Source organism: Echiichthys vipera (genome assembly GCF_963691815.1).
Source record: "Echiichthys vipera genome assembly, chromosome: X".
Taxonomy (NCBI): domain Eukaryota; kingdom Metazoa; phylum Chordata; class Actinopteri; order Perciformes; family Trachinidae; genus Echiichthys; species Echiichthys vipera.
Window position 1 is genome coordinate 1,608,547 of NC_139825.1, and position 14,719 is coordinate 1,623,265.

The following is a 14,719-nucleotide window of genomic DNA, read 5'->3' on the forward strand; positions in this document are numbered from 1 at the left end:
GTACTGAGCACCGTTTTATTTTTTTCATAAACCGAAACAAACATGTTTATTTATCTTTTAATTATATGAGCGATATTTGCTGTGTTCCACCGTGGCCTAACAGCATGTGTGTGTAAGACTGACACATCAATAAGCTCCTGAAAAACAGTTACATGTCCCGTGCACCACCAGACTACTAATGTATTTAACAAAGAGCAGGGTTTTCATAGATATTCTAAATGTTGAGGCAGCCGCCTCGCTGAAATTGTCTGCCACTGCGCTGGAATCTTGATGAAAAATCAATATTCTATGGAAGCTCAGTGGCATATTTTTCTACTCTGTTGAACTCGACCGCAGCAGAAGCGGTGCGTTTGATTTTAGAGGCACAGAGCGACGCAGGTTTTATTTGCTGCTAGGCTAGTGCCGCGCCTGGAAGCGGGTCAGGCGGATTATTTCGCATAAAAACAGTGTCATACAAAAACCCATGTTTCATCCATATTTTCTGCTTCGCAGACCTCATCATGTTGTGGAAAATCAGTAACTTTTCTAATAAGAAAATATCACATTTAAGCTTTAAGGATGGACAGTGTGAGGGTGCCCTAAGTGGACAGCAGAGTCCAAAGACAAAAAAACGTAAAGGAAGTATGGCTTTCATGTGTTTGAAACGCACTGTAGTGAATTGCTTAAATGTTAGGGCGCACTCACACTGTCCTTCCGCACCGCGACCCGGGCTTTAGGGTACTTGTCTCCCCCCGCACCCCAGCCCCGTTTGTACTCACATTGCCAGGGCCTCGGCCAAAGCTTCTTGCTGTCCATACACCATCACACCGTAACACGTCACACGCATTGATCGCGTGTGTGTGGCTTTGTTTACAAATCTTTCCATAGACCTCGGAGTTTTTGTGCGTCTTGTCGACTGTTTTTGAATATTTTCATCCGACCAAATCTGCAGTAAACACTCCACCTCCACATCACACCAACGTGAACCTTTCACCGCCGTTGTTGTTGTTAAATGTCCGCGCATGGTCCGTACCTCTATTTTCTATGTCCAAACAGGCGGACATAACGCTACTGCCGTAGGGCTCATGCTCGTGCTCGTACACGTGCGCACGCTCATGCTCGTACATGTGCAAACGGCTCCGCTAAAGCCCACCTCTTTCAAGCGGGCAGTGCGTGGGCGGCAGTGTGAGTGCGCCCTCATTGTCTTGGTGTGCTAGCCGGTGTTTGTTTAGGTCCGTATTAGAGGTCAATCCCAAAAGGATAAATAAATCAGCATTAACACATTCATGGGCTTTGTGGTGCTCTTTTTGGAGGGTGGATAGGCATGCTTCAATGGAGTCAAAGCGCCCCTCCATCGACTTCTTCATGTCATCCACAAGCGTGCAAATCTTGGCGAGCTTGACTCCATGGCTAGCAATGGCGACTAATATGGGACCTGCCCTGGAGTTAGCAGTAGCTGGGCTCGCCTGAGGCAACGTCCTTTCTTTGGGTTCTACTTTCTTATTGTTAGGCATAACACAGCGTAAAAGTAAAGTATAGCGGATTACGATGAGAGACTGCGACAGGGCAGTGAAAAAAAACGAATATACAGATGCAGTAGTTTATGAAAAGGGAGGTAGCAACACAGAGCTCCAACAAAACACGTCTACCCCATTCATCATCAGAAAATTTCTTTTAAATAATCAAACAAAGTAATAAAGGGTCTCTGATAAGTTTCAGTTCCGTTTTTCCTGTCCGGAGTGGAGCCTCTTTCCAAACAATTTAACGAACGATCTTTGAACAAGTGAATCTCAAACGCTTTCTGAGAATTGTAAACAGTCAACCGAGGCAGAATTTACATGCTGTCGTGTAAATAAGATAAAGAACATAAGGCTGTTTAGTTTGTTTACTAAAAGCACAAGATATAGAGCTGTTCTATAGGAAAGGGATCCTTAAATGACTCCTGTTGTGATCTGATGCTATTCAGAAAATACAGTTACATCACATTTACTTGACTTTCAAGGGGGGAGAGGGGTGCAGTTGGGGGGACGGGGCGCCCTCCTAATATAATGGTAGGGGACCACTGGTTTGCACCTCTTTGGATTTGATTTTAACCCATGTGTCGTCCACATATCTGAACCAATGGCTCTGTGTTATTCCTTTGGAGGATTTGAAAGCCTTGTCCTCTACCTAAGTGAGTGTGAGTGAGATTATGCTGATGACAATGGGCCTTAGCAGGGCCCCTTCTTTATGGATTTTTGGGAGTCCATATAAGCAGGGGGATAGAGCTTTTAATACCACCTATCACCAATTTACAATAGTAGTGATTCCACTAGCCCTCTCAAATGGCCGCTCACTTGCCGTGTTTCCATTACAAAAAAAGGGCCCTGAGGGATTTAGGAGACTCTGGAGGTGACGTGCCACTCTGTATGTGTTTAGATCGCCGGTGATCAGCTGATCAGTGATATAGCGGCCCACCGCTCTAAAGTGAGAAATACAGAATAGTTGGAGTTTGATATAAGGTGGCCCGTATGATTCACGTCTACTGAATCATCCCGAAAAACATTTTGAACCGTCCCTAATTGTCTCAAATTTTTCTAAAAATCTTTTTTACGTTTCAGGCTTTTAGTTACTGATATTATAATAAAAACAATACATTATGTTGATAAAATAATATAATTATTTCCAGACTGTTTGTTTAGCTTTAACCTCTTTTATATTGTTTTTAATTGTTCTTATTGTTTGTTTGTTTAATGCACCAAAAGGAGTTGCACAATTTCATTGTATGCAATACAAAGAAAATAAAAGCTATTCTATTCTGTTCTATTAAAGATGACAACCAACCCTCACAGAACTGTGGTCTACGTTACTTTCTTCAACTACTCCTCCATTTAATGACTGCATTTTGTGAGTTGAATTCATCATTAGGAAATTGTAGCAGCAAGTTAAAGTATCAGGTGTTTTATAAACCGAAATAATAATACACATAGATTTAGGGCACACTCAAACTGTCCATCAGTACCGTGCCCCAGGCCGTTTCACGGGTAAAGTCTAGTTCGTTTGACCAGTGTTAGTGCAACCGTGCAGCACATACCACTGCGCGTAGGTGAGACAGAAGTGGACAGGGTGAAAACCTCCAAATTCCTCTGGACTTACATCAGCGAGGACCTCACTTGGTCTCACAACGCACAGCAGAGTATTAAAAAAGCCCAGCAGCGACTGTACTTGCTGAGAAAGCTGAGAAAATTTGGCATTTCTTACGGTGGTGTAGTGGTTAGCACTGTCGCCTCACAGCGAGAAGGTTCCAGGTTTGCATCCCGGCCTGGGCCTTTCTCGGTGGAGTTTGCACGTTCTCCCCGTGTCTGCTTGGGTTTTCTCCGGGTCCTCCGGTTTCCTCCCACAATCCAAAGACATGCACGTGTTAGGTTAATTGATGACTCTAAAATTGCCCATAGGTGTGAATGGTTGTCTGTCTCTGTTCGTCTCTATGTGCCCTGCGATAGACTGGCGTCCTGTCCAGGGTGTACCCCGCCTCACGCCCGATGTCAGCTGGGATTGGCTCCAGCACCCCCCGCGACCCCGGGATAAGCGGTTGAAGATGAATGAATGATCCAAAATCCTAAGCAACTTCGACAGGTGTACGGTTGAGAGCATCCTCACCAGATCCATCACAGTCTGGTATGGAAACTGCACTGCCCAAGACAGGAAGGCCCTCCAGCGGGTGGTCAAAACTGCACAGTCCATCTCTGGAACAGCCTTCCACTCACTTCAGGACATCTACTCCACCAGGGCCACCAGAAGGGCCACAACATCATCAAAGACACAGCACAGATTCCATCTTTTCACTTTAATTTTAATTTATTTTTATTTTTAGTCTGTACAATTTTTTTTAACTTAAATTTTATTGTAGCCTTTTTAAAATTCTATTTTTTGACACTGTTTAGTTAAATATATATTCTTTTAGGTTTTATTTTTTTATTTATATTTAAATATATATCTTTGTTACCAGGGAGATGTGCAAAGTAAGAATTTCATTGTGCAGTGCGACGTCTGTCTTAACTGAACATATGACAATAAACATCTTGAATCTTGAACCGTACCGCACCTAGGAGCACATGTACGAGCACGAGGCATACGGCGGTTCTGACTTCATTTTATGTGCGCCTGTTGGGACATAGAAAAAAGAAGGACGGACCACGGTGCGTACATTTAAAACATTGGCGGCCAAAGGTTCACGTTGGTGTGATGCGGAGGTGCCGTGTTTACTGCAGATTGGGTCGGATTAAAATATTAAATAACAGTTGGTCAAGACGCACAAAAACTCTGAGGTCTATGGACAGATTTGTAAACAAAGCGACGCATCGTGATGACATCAATCAATGCGTGTGACGTGTTATGGCGTGATGACGTATAGGCAGCAAGAAGAATTCCGCCGAGGCCCAGGTAGTGTGAGTACAAACGGGCCGGGAGGGGGGGGACAAGTACCCTAAAGCACGGGGCACATTACGGACCGACAGTGGGAGTGCTCTGAAGCTAACAGACTGCAATTAAAAACAATTGGTATTAGCCCTGCTAACGTAAACATAGACAGTCTACCTGTTGTGTTGATGGTGGATAACTGGTGGATAATTTGCTTTTACCACCATTACCAGAAAAGTCGAGTATGATAACCAACACTCTCGGTGTGGTGAGTATACAGTTTAGTGTGGTATTACCTTGTTTCTATAGTATAATTGTGTACGACTGCTTAAGTTAGCTAGCTAGCAGACGATGCTAATCTGCTTACCAGTTACTACTCGAGTCAAGACAATAAGATGAAAGTGATGGAATACGTTAACACAATATCATAACATATCAGTTAACATGTCTGAATGTATGGGAGGTATAAGTAGTATTCAGTATCAGTAATAGGGTTGCCACGATACTAAAATTTCAAACTCGATACCAATACCCAGGAAAATACTTGATACCATTGTCGATACCTCGGAGAAAAAAAGATTAAGAATCAGAACATTTTTTAAAAATAAGAACAAAACGAACATAAAAAAACAACACAAACCAGCAACAATGACAACAACACAACAACAGCACGACACCAGCTGCTGCTTTTGGGGCGAAGTTAGTTTTAAGTTGGATATTCAACAGCCCCACTCTGGTCCCAGTCTATCCAAATAGCTAGCTTCAAACTAACTTCACCCTGGTCTGCTGCTGCAGTTCCATTACCGTTTGCCATATTGTTTAAAACAGCCGAAACAAAAGAATCACAGAATGCAACGTCTGTGTTAAGCTCAGCTGCATCAACTATCAACATTAGCTTGTTACTAATGTTAGCTCTGTGAGAGGTTAACTTTTAGATTGGCGTTCATTAAATTACATATTGTTGAAAAGTGTTTTCTTACCGGTGCTGCCACCATCTGCTGGCTAACACTGTTAAACCAGGAGGAATACACGTTAATTATTAATGTTAGTTAAAGGCAAGTTAACGTTACAGGTTTATAGTTGACCACATAACGTTATGTTGCGTTATTAGCTTTAACCATCACACTGTGTTTGAGAGGCTGGAGGAATGTTTATTTATTTAACAGGAAGAGCTCACTGACATTAAACATCTCTTGAGTGACAGCAGCACGACGGACAATGTTTCTGACAAACATAATGAGCAGCTATAACAAAATAAATAAACTATAATACAATAGCAAATATATCTAATAACAAGTAAAAAAGCAAATATATATCAAAATAAATGACTATAATACAATACAAATATATGTAATAAAAAGTAAAAAAGCAAATATATATCATAATAAATGATATAGTACAATACAAATATATCTCATAACAAGTAAAAAAGCAAATGTATATAAAAATAAATGACTATAATACAATACAAATATATCTCATAACAAGTAAAAAAGCAAATATATATCAAAATCGAGCATAATCAATAATATATTCTCATAACATCTATAGCCAGATGTGTCTGCCTCCAAGTTATTATCAAATGTCTTAAAATCCTTGAATGAGAGCAGGACCTGGAGTTTCAGGTGCCTCTGTAATTAGTTCAGGTAAAGGGAGTAGAAAACCTGCTTTATTTATACTAGATTATAAAGTGTCATTAGTTGGGACTTTGTAATTATACAATACGGTTGCACTTCAACTCTATTTTATTATTTCTTAAAACTATAAGAGACTTGAGTAGGACTTGTTGCTTCCCTCAGTGACTCGAGAAAGTGACACAAGAGTCACAAGTCACTTTCTCGAGTCACTGAGGGAAGCAACAAGTCCTAATCAAGTCTCTTATGGTTTTAAGCAGAGATGGTCACAAGTTGTGACCATCTCTGCTGTCCAGTCAGAGCCATATATTGTGTAAATGCTTCTTTCAGTTTATAATTTTTCAATCTCAGTCAATGGAATACTCACAAGATGTCACCAAAATCACACTGTCCCTTTCAAATCTTTCAAGAAATGATGTAAATGTACAATAACGTTATATCTTAACTTTATCTATGGTTCAATACTCACTGCAATTTCCCAGCCTGGATCCATAAAGTATTTCTATTCTATTCTATCAGCCTCCATGTCATCAGAGTGCTGTATGTAGAGGGAGAGAGGAGACACCTCCAGGTAATAGATGGGGCAGATCCAGATAATAGACGGATCCTTTAAGCCGAATCAGTTGAACCAGTCATGGGGGATAATGAGAGCTGCATATACGGGATTTTTGCACTGCAGCTCATTAAAAACACGGTCCACTGTTTCTCCGGTGGATTTTGCCGTAGATGGTTAATAAAAGGAGGACACATTGTTTTCTTAACCGTTGTTTGTGCATCAAGGGACAACACAAACACAGTCACGATGCGGCAGAGCAGAGCTTGATAGCTAAATCTATACATACACTCCTAAATTACTTATTTAGAAGGATATTGTGGATTTGGGTTTCCAGGGTTATTTTAGGACAGTGCAGTGCATGTCAGGCATTACTTGACAGTGTTGGAACACTAGTATGTTATAAAAAATAAAGAGAGGGGAGAGAGTTATTTGAGAGATGCTGAGAGAAGAGAAAGAGAGAGTCTCCTTTGCTGTTCATTTTGTGTGTATGTCCCTGCCCCTTGGACTTGTCTCCAAAATGGCCTCTGTTTTAGTTGAAGTTAAAAGACTTTGTTGAGCCTACTGGTAATTTGAGCCCGGTATTCCTGGCCAGAGGAACAGACAAGGAAGGAAGGGAGGGAGGTGCTGGGGGAGCAGGAGGGAGTCAGGTAAAGAAAGGCTTTCCTTCTCCGTATGGAATTCACCTCTAGCTCACTGTCTGGTTCTTTCAGAAGAGGCCCAAATAGTGACTCTCTTTGTGAGTTAGGTAGGAGCAAGGTGGGTGTTTTTGTTTGAGAAATAATGGCGTGTAATGGATGTCTCTGTGTATTACAAACTCACGCTATTCGTTCATGCCCCCCTTTTATGCTGTTCTCTTCTCAATGTTCCTCTTTAAGCATGACTAATAGAGGAACAGTCCCTAAATATCGCTGGGAGGATACGGAGGAAGAGAGAGCGATGAGAGCAGAGGAGTACGGGTCAGTGTTTCAGCAGAGTGTGGTCACATGGTGAGAATGCTGGGCCTTATGTTGGATGACTCACCCCTCCAGGTGTCTGAGAGGAAGGCGCCTCCTACTGGTTCCATCTGTTAGTGCATGGTATCAGAGGCTCAGTGTAGACAGAACTGTAAAGCCCCTGGTTGTTTTTCCTGCGCTTTGAATAGCCTCCTTACCCTCCACTCCACGCTGGAAGTCTCTGTATGCATGAGAGACAGGCCTCTCGCACCATGTCCATATCAAGTTCTCATTTGAGATGCTGGCATATGAAAGCCCTCTGCTGCTTATCTCATAATTGTCAACATGAGTCAGCAAATTTGGTTCTTCATTAGGTGTGTAAAGGATGGTTTTCCTGTCACTGTTTAACTGAGACAGTTGTCCTATCCAGTGACCCCTAATAAATGAGTCTTGTTATATATGTGAAAGATTGCCATTGAAGGTATACTGAATGTATACATTATGTTAGGCTTTAGCCTCCATTATTATCTTTTGAACCTGTTCTTACAGCTGATTCAGTTGGCATCATGTATATGTCAAACATATATTGAAGACCCCTCTGATTCTTTCTAAAAAACTTTATTAATTTATTTATTTTTTCCCAAAATATAATAACATTTCTTCAGGGAGTAGCCTACACTTTGGCTCCATTCACACTGCAGTTCCAAGTGACCTGAATCCGACTTTTTACTTCATATGTGACCCATATCAGATTTGCTTTTAACAGTGTGAACAGCACAATGAATCTGACATTTTTCAGTCAGAATTAGGTTGCCATTGCCATGTTGTGATCCAAAACGTATCCATGGCACAGTTACAGACACAGGCCAGTGATGCAGATGTTTTCCATAATATCACGTGACTCAATGAGTTTTGTAGCAGGCAGTTTGTCAGCATCCAGGCTGTTTGAGAGTGGATAACTGATGGTCTGCTGTTCTCTGTCCTCAGGTCCCCCATGACAGTCAGCCGTAGGCTGCGGCTCGGTGGCGCCCCACCTCTGGAGTGGCCTGTTGCTGTAGTTGGAACCCTGTGATTCCTCCCCTCACCTCTCCTCCCCCCCCCCCCCCCCCATCCCATTACCCCCCCCCCCCCCCCCCCCCTTACCCCCCTCCCACGCATCGCTGTGCTGGACGTCATGAGCATAGTAATCGCGCTGGGAGTCACTACACCTGAAACGTCTTACTCAGATATGGCTGCTGGATCAGAGTAAGTACTCACTATCGGCTGGGATGGACTCATAAGGCTTTGACCTCATCTTAAACAAAAGGTCTGTTTATTTACAGCTGGGGCCTTATTTTTGTAGTTTTGCCCATTAGTTGTACTTGTTACTTGTGCTTAAACATTTTACCTCCTAATTTACCATCCCATATCTGTGGATGTGGCAGCATTACTCAGAAAGTCACGGTGTCCCAGGTTGTAAACCAACTTCCTGTTTAACCTGATCATCTCACTTTCTAGCTCTGAATATTTATGCATTGAAATGATGTATCTGAATGTTTTGACCCTGAATTGAAGTCTTATTTTATTTTTCAATGTTCATAAATTCAACATGCCAAATTCAGCTGCAAAGTTCAATGTCTTAAATTCAGTGGAAGGAAGGAAGCTTGATAGATTCTAGATACTAGATCAGGTGTATGTGGTCGAGCCAGGAGAGCTTTGACAATGTTATGTTGTGTTTCTCTAACAGCAGCAGCTCTACTCAGATTCAGAAACATCTTACCGATGATTTTCAAGCCACATCTTATATCTACTGTGGCAGATATGATTATGAAGTGCACACTAGGTTATTATCAAGGGGGTAACAGCGGCTCCCACCGACGACAGTACTAGGGATGGGCACGATTACTTGAGTACCCAAGTGCTCGTTGTTGACACCTCTATTCGCGCTGTGTAAGCTATAATAGAGTGGCGCCCAAAATACACGATACGCGAAAAAAAACCGCTGTTCCGTTGTCTGAATACATACTGTGAACAGCGGTGAGGAGCTGCTGTTGCCTTTTCCGGCATATTCCAAAACAACCCTCAGTCTAGCTGCTTTGTCATAATACATTTTCTCCACCCTTTTGCCGTTGTTTGCTGTGACACAACTTAACAGCAGCCAAAAATGGGAGGTTAATTTGTGGCCATAGAGGCAGAGAGCGTCCTCTATCATCTCTGCGCACTGGAACCCTGTAGACTGTATCTTTATTGAATTTTTGCAGATGGCAAAGAAACGTACAGCAATTGCATATTGCGCCGGAGCGTCAGCTTTAAAGTGAAAAAGAAAAAACCCAACATGAATCCCACTATCCCCTATGACATATAACATGAGTAGATAATTAAGGTACAATGAAACCAAATAGAGTAAAAACAGTGGCGGGCCGTGCATTTCAGACCTGCGCCTGCAGCGATGCCCTACCAGACTTAAACCACCTCTTAAAACCATAATTATGATGCCATGGCTCTACACATTATACATTTAGACCAAAACACAGTACAACTGGGTGTTGCATCACCTTAACATATAGTCAAGTACAACAGAGTTATATTACTCTACTGAGTTTTATTCACTCCACCAACAGTATGAGCTTTAACAAGTTTGTTCACAAAACAGCGCAGAGCGCACTGTCAAATCAATTAAATCAACCAATCAATCAAGTCGCAGCCGAAGCAGCGTCACAGAAACATTCGTTTTTAACAATAATATTAACTCAGCAAAATAAAGAAAGCTGCAAAAGTCCCGAACTAAAATACAAAAATAACTCAACTATAAGCTATACTGTCACGTTCATTTGCTCCATGTATTCCACCACGGGCTCACGCGCCATTATATATCACACAAAGGCATCATTTCAAAAAACAATAAAAGGCTTTTAAGGTATAATACAAAGTTGTATTAAGTCCACCAGCACTACAGCGATGAGCTTTAACAAGTGTGTTCACCAAACAGCGCATCATCAGACACAAACCCGCAGTGTCATAGAAATATGTTTGACGCACACACACACACAGATCACTGAAAAATAAACAATTTACAGAATATTTGCCAACTTAGGTTTTTAATATTTATTTAACATTACTAAATAAAATGGGGAAAAGGCATACAAATCTAATAAAACAAAGTGCTTTGTACTCATTCAGATCAAGTGTGTTTGAATAATGCTGAGTCAGGTTTGCTAGCGTCGGGGTCGGACGGCCTCTCTTTACACTGTCTAGCTTATCTTGAAAAGTTTTTCTAGAGAATGGCGTTGTAATTAAATCTGCGATCAAATTGTTATCTTCGCCTCCCTCAGCCATTGTGAGTTGAATAAAACTAAAACAACTTGTCGCGCTACACAAATTAGAAATGTCCTTATTTCCCGTTGATCACATTGACATTTGTGCTCAGGTCTGCTTTGCATAGCTCTGCATAGCTCTGCTTCTCTCTAGCGCATATCCAATCAAAAGACGTGCACGCGATGACGCTGTAGGCCTGCTAGCAGGTGCCAGTGAACCCTACTTGACGCTGATTGGTTAATGCCACAGGTCCGTTATCATTGACTTTAAGCTACCATGCGCCTGCACTCTTGCTTCTGAAGGCGTAAGGGCAGATTTGGGACCCTGGCAACACATGATAGCTGAATAATGATTGGATAAAAACTCTAACATAAACGCATAATCAATCTGAGGGTACGTTAAGCAGTCTAAGGGGTTGGGGGTCGCTGCAGTAATTGGGCTGCATTCAGAAGTATATAATGCGGTGTAAAAAACAAAAAAAGACTTGTTGATCATCACTGGGTCAGAAGTGTGGTTACTGTCTGGTAGTTGAATTTTAGAGATTAGACTGGAAGCACTAGCTGCGCGGGCCTGCTGCACCAGGAGTCTCTCTGCCTCATCTCTCTGCTCAAAAAAGTTTTGTTTAGATTGTCACAGCTGTCTCTCCACTACGCCTGTCATTAAGAGGCTGTGTTCTGGATGTAGTAGTAGCCGTTTCTTATATAGAGGGGGGTGGGTCGGGTGGTAAGATGAAGTAAGTTCCATCAAGTTTCAACTGTTCCTCTGCAATTTCCACCAGCCTGGCCCGTTCCGCCCTTCTCATTTGGGAAATATAAGATATCACTTGTCCTTGAACAGTAGCTTTAAGTGCTTCCCACAGTGTGCCACTGCTGACATCAGGGGTGTCATTAAACTCTATGTAAGAGCGCATTTGAGTCCCAATAAAATCTTTAAACTTACTCTCCAACAGTCAGTGTGAGCTGAACCTCCATGGTAAACATAGAATTGTATCCCGTGGAAAACCAATGTCAACTGTGGTAGGAGCGTGGTCAGAAGTGACTATTGGGTGGTATTCACATGCATTCACGCAGTCGAGGAGGTTGTTATTGATTAAGAAGAAATCAGTTTGGGAGAATGTGTGGTGTACATGGGGAAAAAAAGGAGAAAGCTTTCCCATGAGGATTTCTAAATTCCCAACTGTGATGCATACGTTTTTACTGTGTGTGCTGATTTGGATAGCGTAACCTGTGTAGGAGAAGATCTGTTAAGAGTCACATCCTGCACCCGGTTGAAGTCTACGCCTATGATAATGTGGTGACTGTCAGCGTTTGGGATTTTGGCGAAAAGCCTTGTAAAAAACTGTTCATCGTCCCAGGTGCGCGCATAAATCGAAACTATGACCACTGGTCTGTTCTGAAGTGTGCCCGAAACTATGACATAATGGCCGTCAGTATCTAGGATTACATTTGTCAGCTCAAACAGGACCCTTTTATGAATGATGATAGCTGCCCCTCTAACTCTATCTGTAAATTTCAAGTGGAATAGGTGGCTCATCCACGCCCTCTTAATACGTGGAGTGTCAGCTGTTTTTGTTTTGAGATGTGTTTCCTGCAGAAACATCACATCCTCCTGAAGTTGCTGCAACTGTGTCAGGACCTTGCCTATTTTGATCGCTTTGTTCATTCCCTTAGTATTCCAGGAAATCAGACGCACTCCAGTACCTGTCTTTACAGCATTAGCCATAGGAACAATAACAATAAGTTAGAAGGACACTGCATGACCTTAAAGTAATCTGTAGTAGTTGAGAAAGAGTGGGGAGAAAGGGTTAAAAAAAATAAATATATATATATATATATATATATATATAACTGAAAAATTAATAATTACTTAAAAAAGACACACACAAAACAGAACAAAACAACAACACGCACAAAAAAGGGAATAAAACAATAACATTGTCACCAATCTGAGGGCTACTCCCATAGAAAAAACACCTTCTGAGCTCTCCAGCTTGCAACTTACAGCTAAACTGAGCTTCCGGGCTCTCCCCCCAAACAGTAACAATATTTGACCCTTTCAGTCGCAGAGAAAAAAAAACAAAAAACAGCAAAAGCCATGTAAAGTCAATTAGCCAGCAGAGGGCACCAAAATGTTTTAACGCAGGCAGGCCGTGAAGGTATTCCTCTTCATCAAATAAGATTAATAGAATGCCTGCCTATATGAAACCATATGTATAGGCTGTACCAATGTAGGTCACCACTAGGGTTGCGAACTCCCTGAAAAAAAATAAGGGACACCTTATTGCCTTCATTTTGCCTGGCGTAGTGAATCTTTTAGTCCTTTTTTGTATATGTGAAGCGATTTTTTTCTTTACTATTTGACTCAAACCTGAATTGAATTAGATGCATATTTGAGTGATATAAACACATAGAAAATAAATAATTATCAGCATTTTATTATACAAAATAACAACAATTAACAGAATAAAATAAATGTATAAACTGTATAATTAATATAAAACAACACAAAGCAGTACAAAGTACACAATTAATGCAACAAGAAAAGTGCAAATAAAGTCTGAGTAACACTTGTAAAGAAAAAACACTTGTGCCTGAAAAGCCATGACTGTAGCCCACAGTTGTAGTCAGTCCATTTGCTTTTTTCCCATCTGTACTTCTTCTGAGCTCTTGCTGCAGCAATGAGCTGTTTGTCTTTCAGTGCCACAGAGTAAAACGCTGAGCAAGACAATTCATCATTTAGAGTTACAATGAGCTCTCCTTTAATTCATTATTGTTATTCATCTATGTATTAGTTTGATGTATTATTTATCTGCTTAATGTACTCATCTAGCAATTGTACTTTCTTATTACACAGAAAATAATATTGTTATATATTTCTCCATACAATTCAGACATTCATTGTACTTTCTCCATTTTAACCTTAACCAGAGTGTTAAAATCATTATTTAAAAAAAACCATATTTGCCTCTGGCGTTGCCTGGTGGACAATAAATTGGTCTGGGGTTCCCCTAGTTTTGGTGTCCCTTATGTTAGTCCACCATGGGCTATGGAAAAAGTCACAGCGCAGTGTGCTTCATAGATGTTATCGTGCACTTTTTCCACCCATGTTTTTCCTTCTAACCATTCCTCTCAGTATTTTTGCATTCTTTTCTGTTTTTGAAGTACTGTCGGCGTCACTGCCCTCCATGTCCAAGCTTGATTGTCTTCCGATATCTGATTCGCAAGCAACATACCTCAACCAATGAGATGAGCGGGATTCTGGCCCGTCATACTCTTGTGTGAGTGTGCTGTCAGCTCATTAGTCACAGGGCATGAGAGGCTGAGAATACGTTTACCTTAAATTTTCTTATAAGGCGCCATTTATTCATTCATTCTATTGACATTTTACTTACTGTTTTTGATTCTCACGGTAATACGGGACAAAGTGCGCCCCTTTTCAGCTCAATATGGGACGCACACTGAATACGGGACGATTCCCTTTTTCAAGGGAAGGTTGAACCCTAAGTACACGCTACACATCAGGTTATGACCAGTGTCAGGCTTCCGTAGAACCTTTTGACAAAATGAGTAACAGAAAGCAAGAAGACCTAAAATTACCCCGTGGCAGTGGGTGACAAAAGTTTTAAAAAACTTAAGATGTGAAGAAAATATATAATAACGAACTGAAATCCACATGTAAACAAGCTTCCAGTACTTGGCACGGGAGCCGATTGAAGATAGTCTGAATTCACACAACAGTATAAACAGGCAAAAAAAGATGAAAAAACGGGAATCCAAAACGTCAACATGTCCATGGTGTGTTAAAATGTCTGTTTCGCAACTTCTGTTCAAAACTCATGACAGTCAGAACATTAGCAACCCATCCCATAATGACTGGCCGTGCTCTTTGGCCTCATTTTGGCTTCTCGGATAGCGTGTGATTAGCAC

At 41.4% G+C, this 14,719-nt stretch overlaps 1 protein-coding gene across 4 annotated transcripts in view; it reads left to right on the forward strand.

The window, feature by feature from the left end:
* Positions 1-8,623: 8,623 nt before the first annotated feature.
* The window catches only part of setd5 (SET domain containing 5), a 75,836-nt gene continuing 69,740 nt past the window's right edge, over positions 8,624-14,719 (forward strand). For 3 of the 4 annotated variants that reach the window (XM_083938912.1, XM_083938911.1, XM_083938914.1), the window contains exon 1: positions 8,647-8,744. In XM_083938912.1, coding sequence (XP_083795038.1) covers positions 8,674-8,744 — 71 coding nt within the window. In that variant the 5' untranslated portion in view covers positions 8,647-8,673. Of the gene's footprint in view, positions 8,745-14,719 lie in introns of all 4 variants that reach the window. The other variant, XM_083938913.1, reaches the window with a different exon arrangement.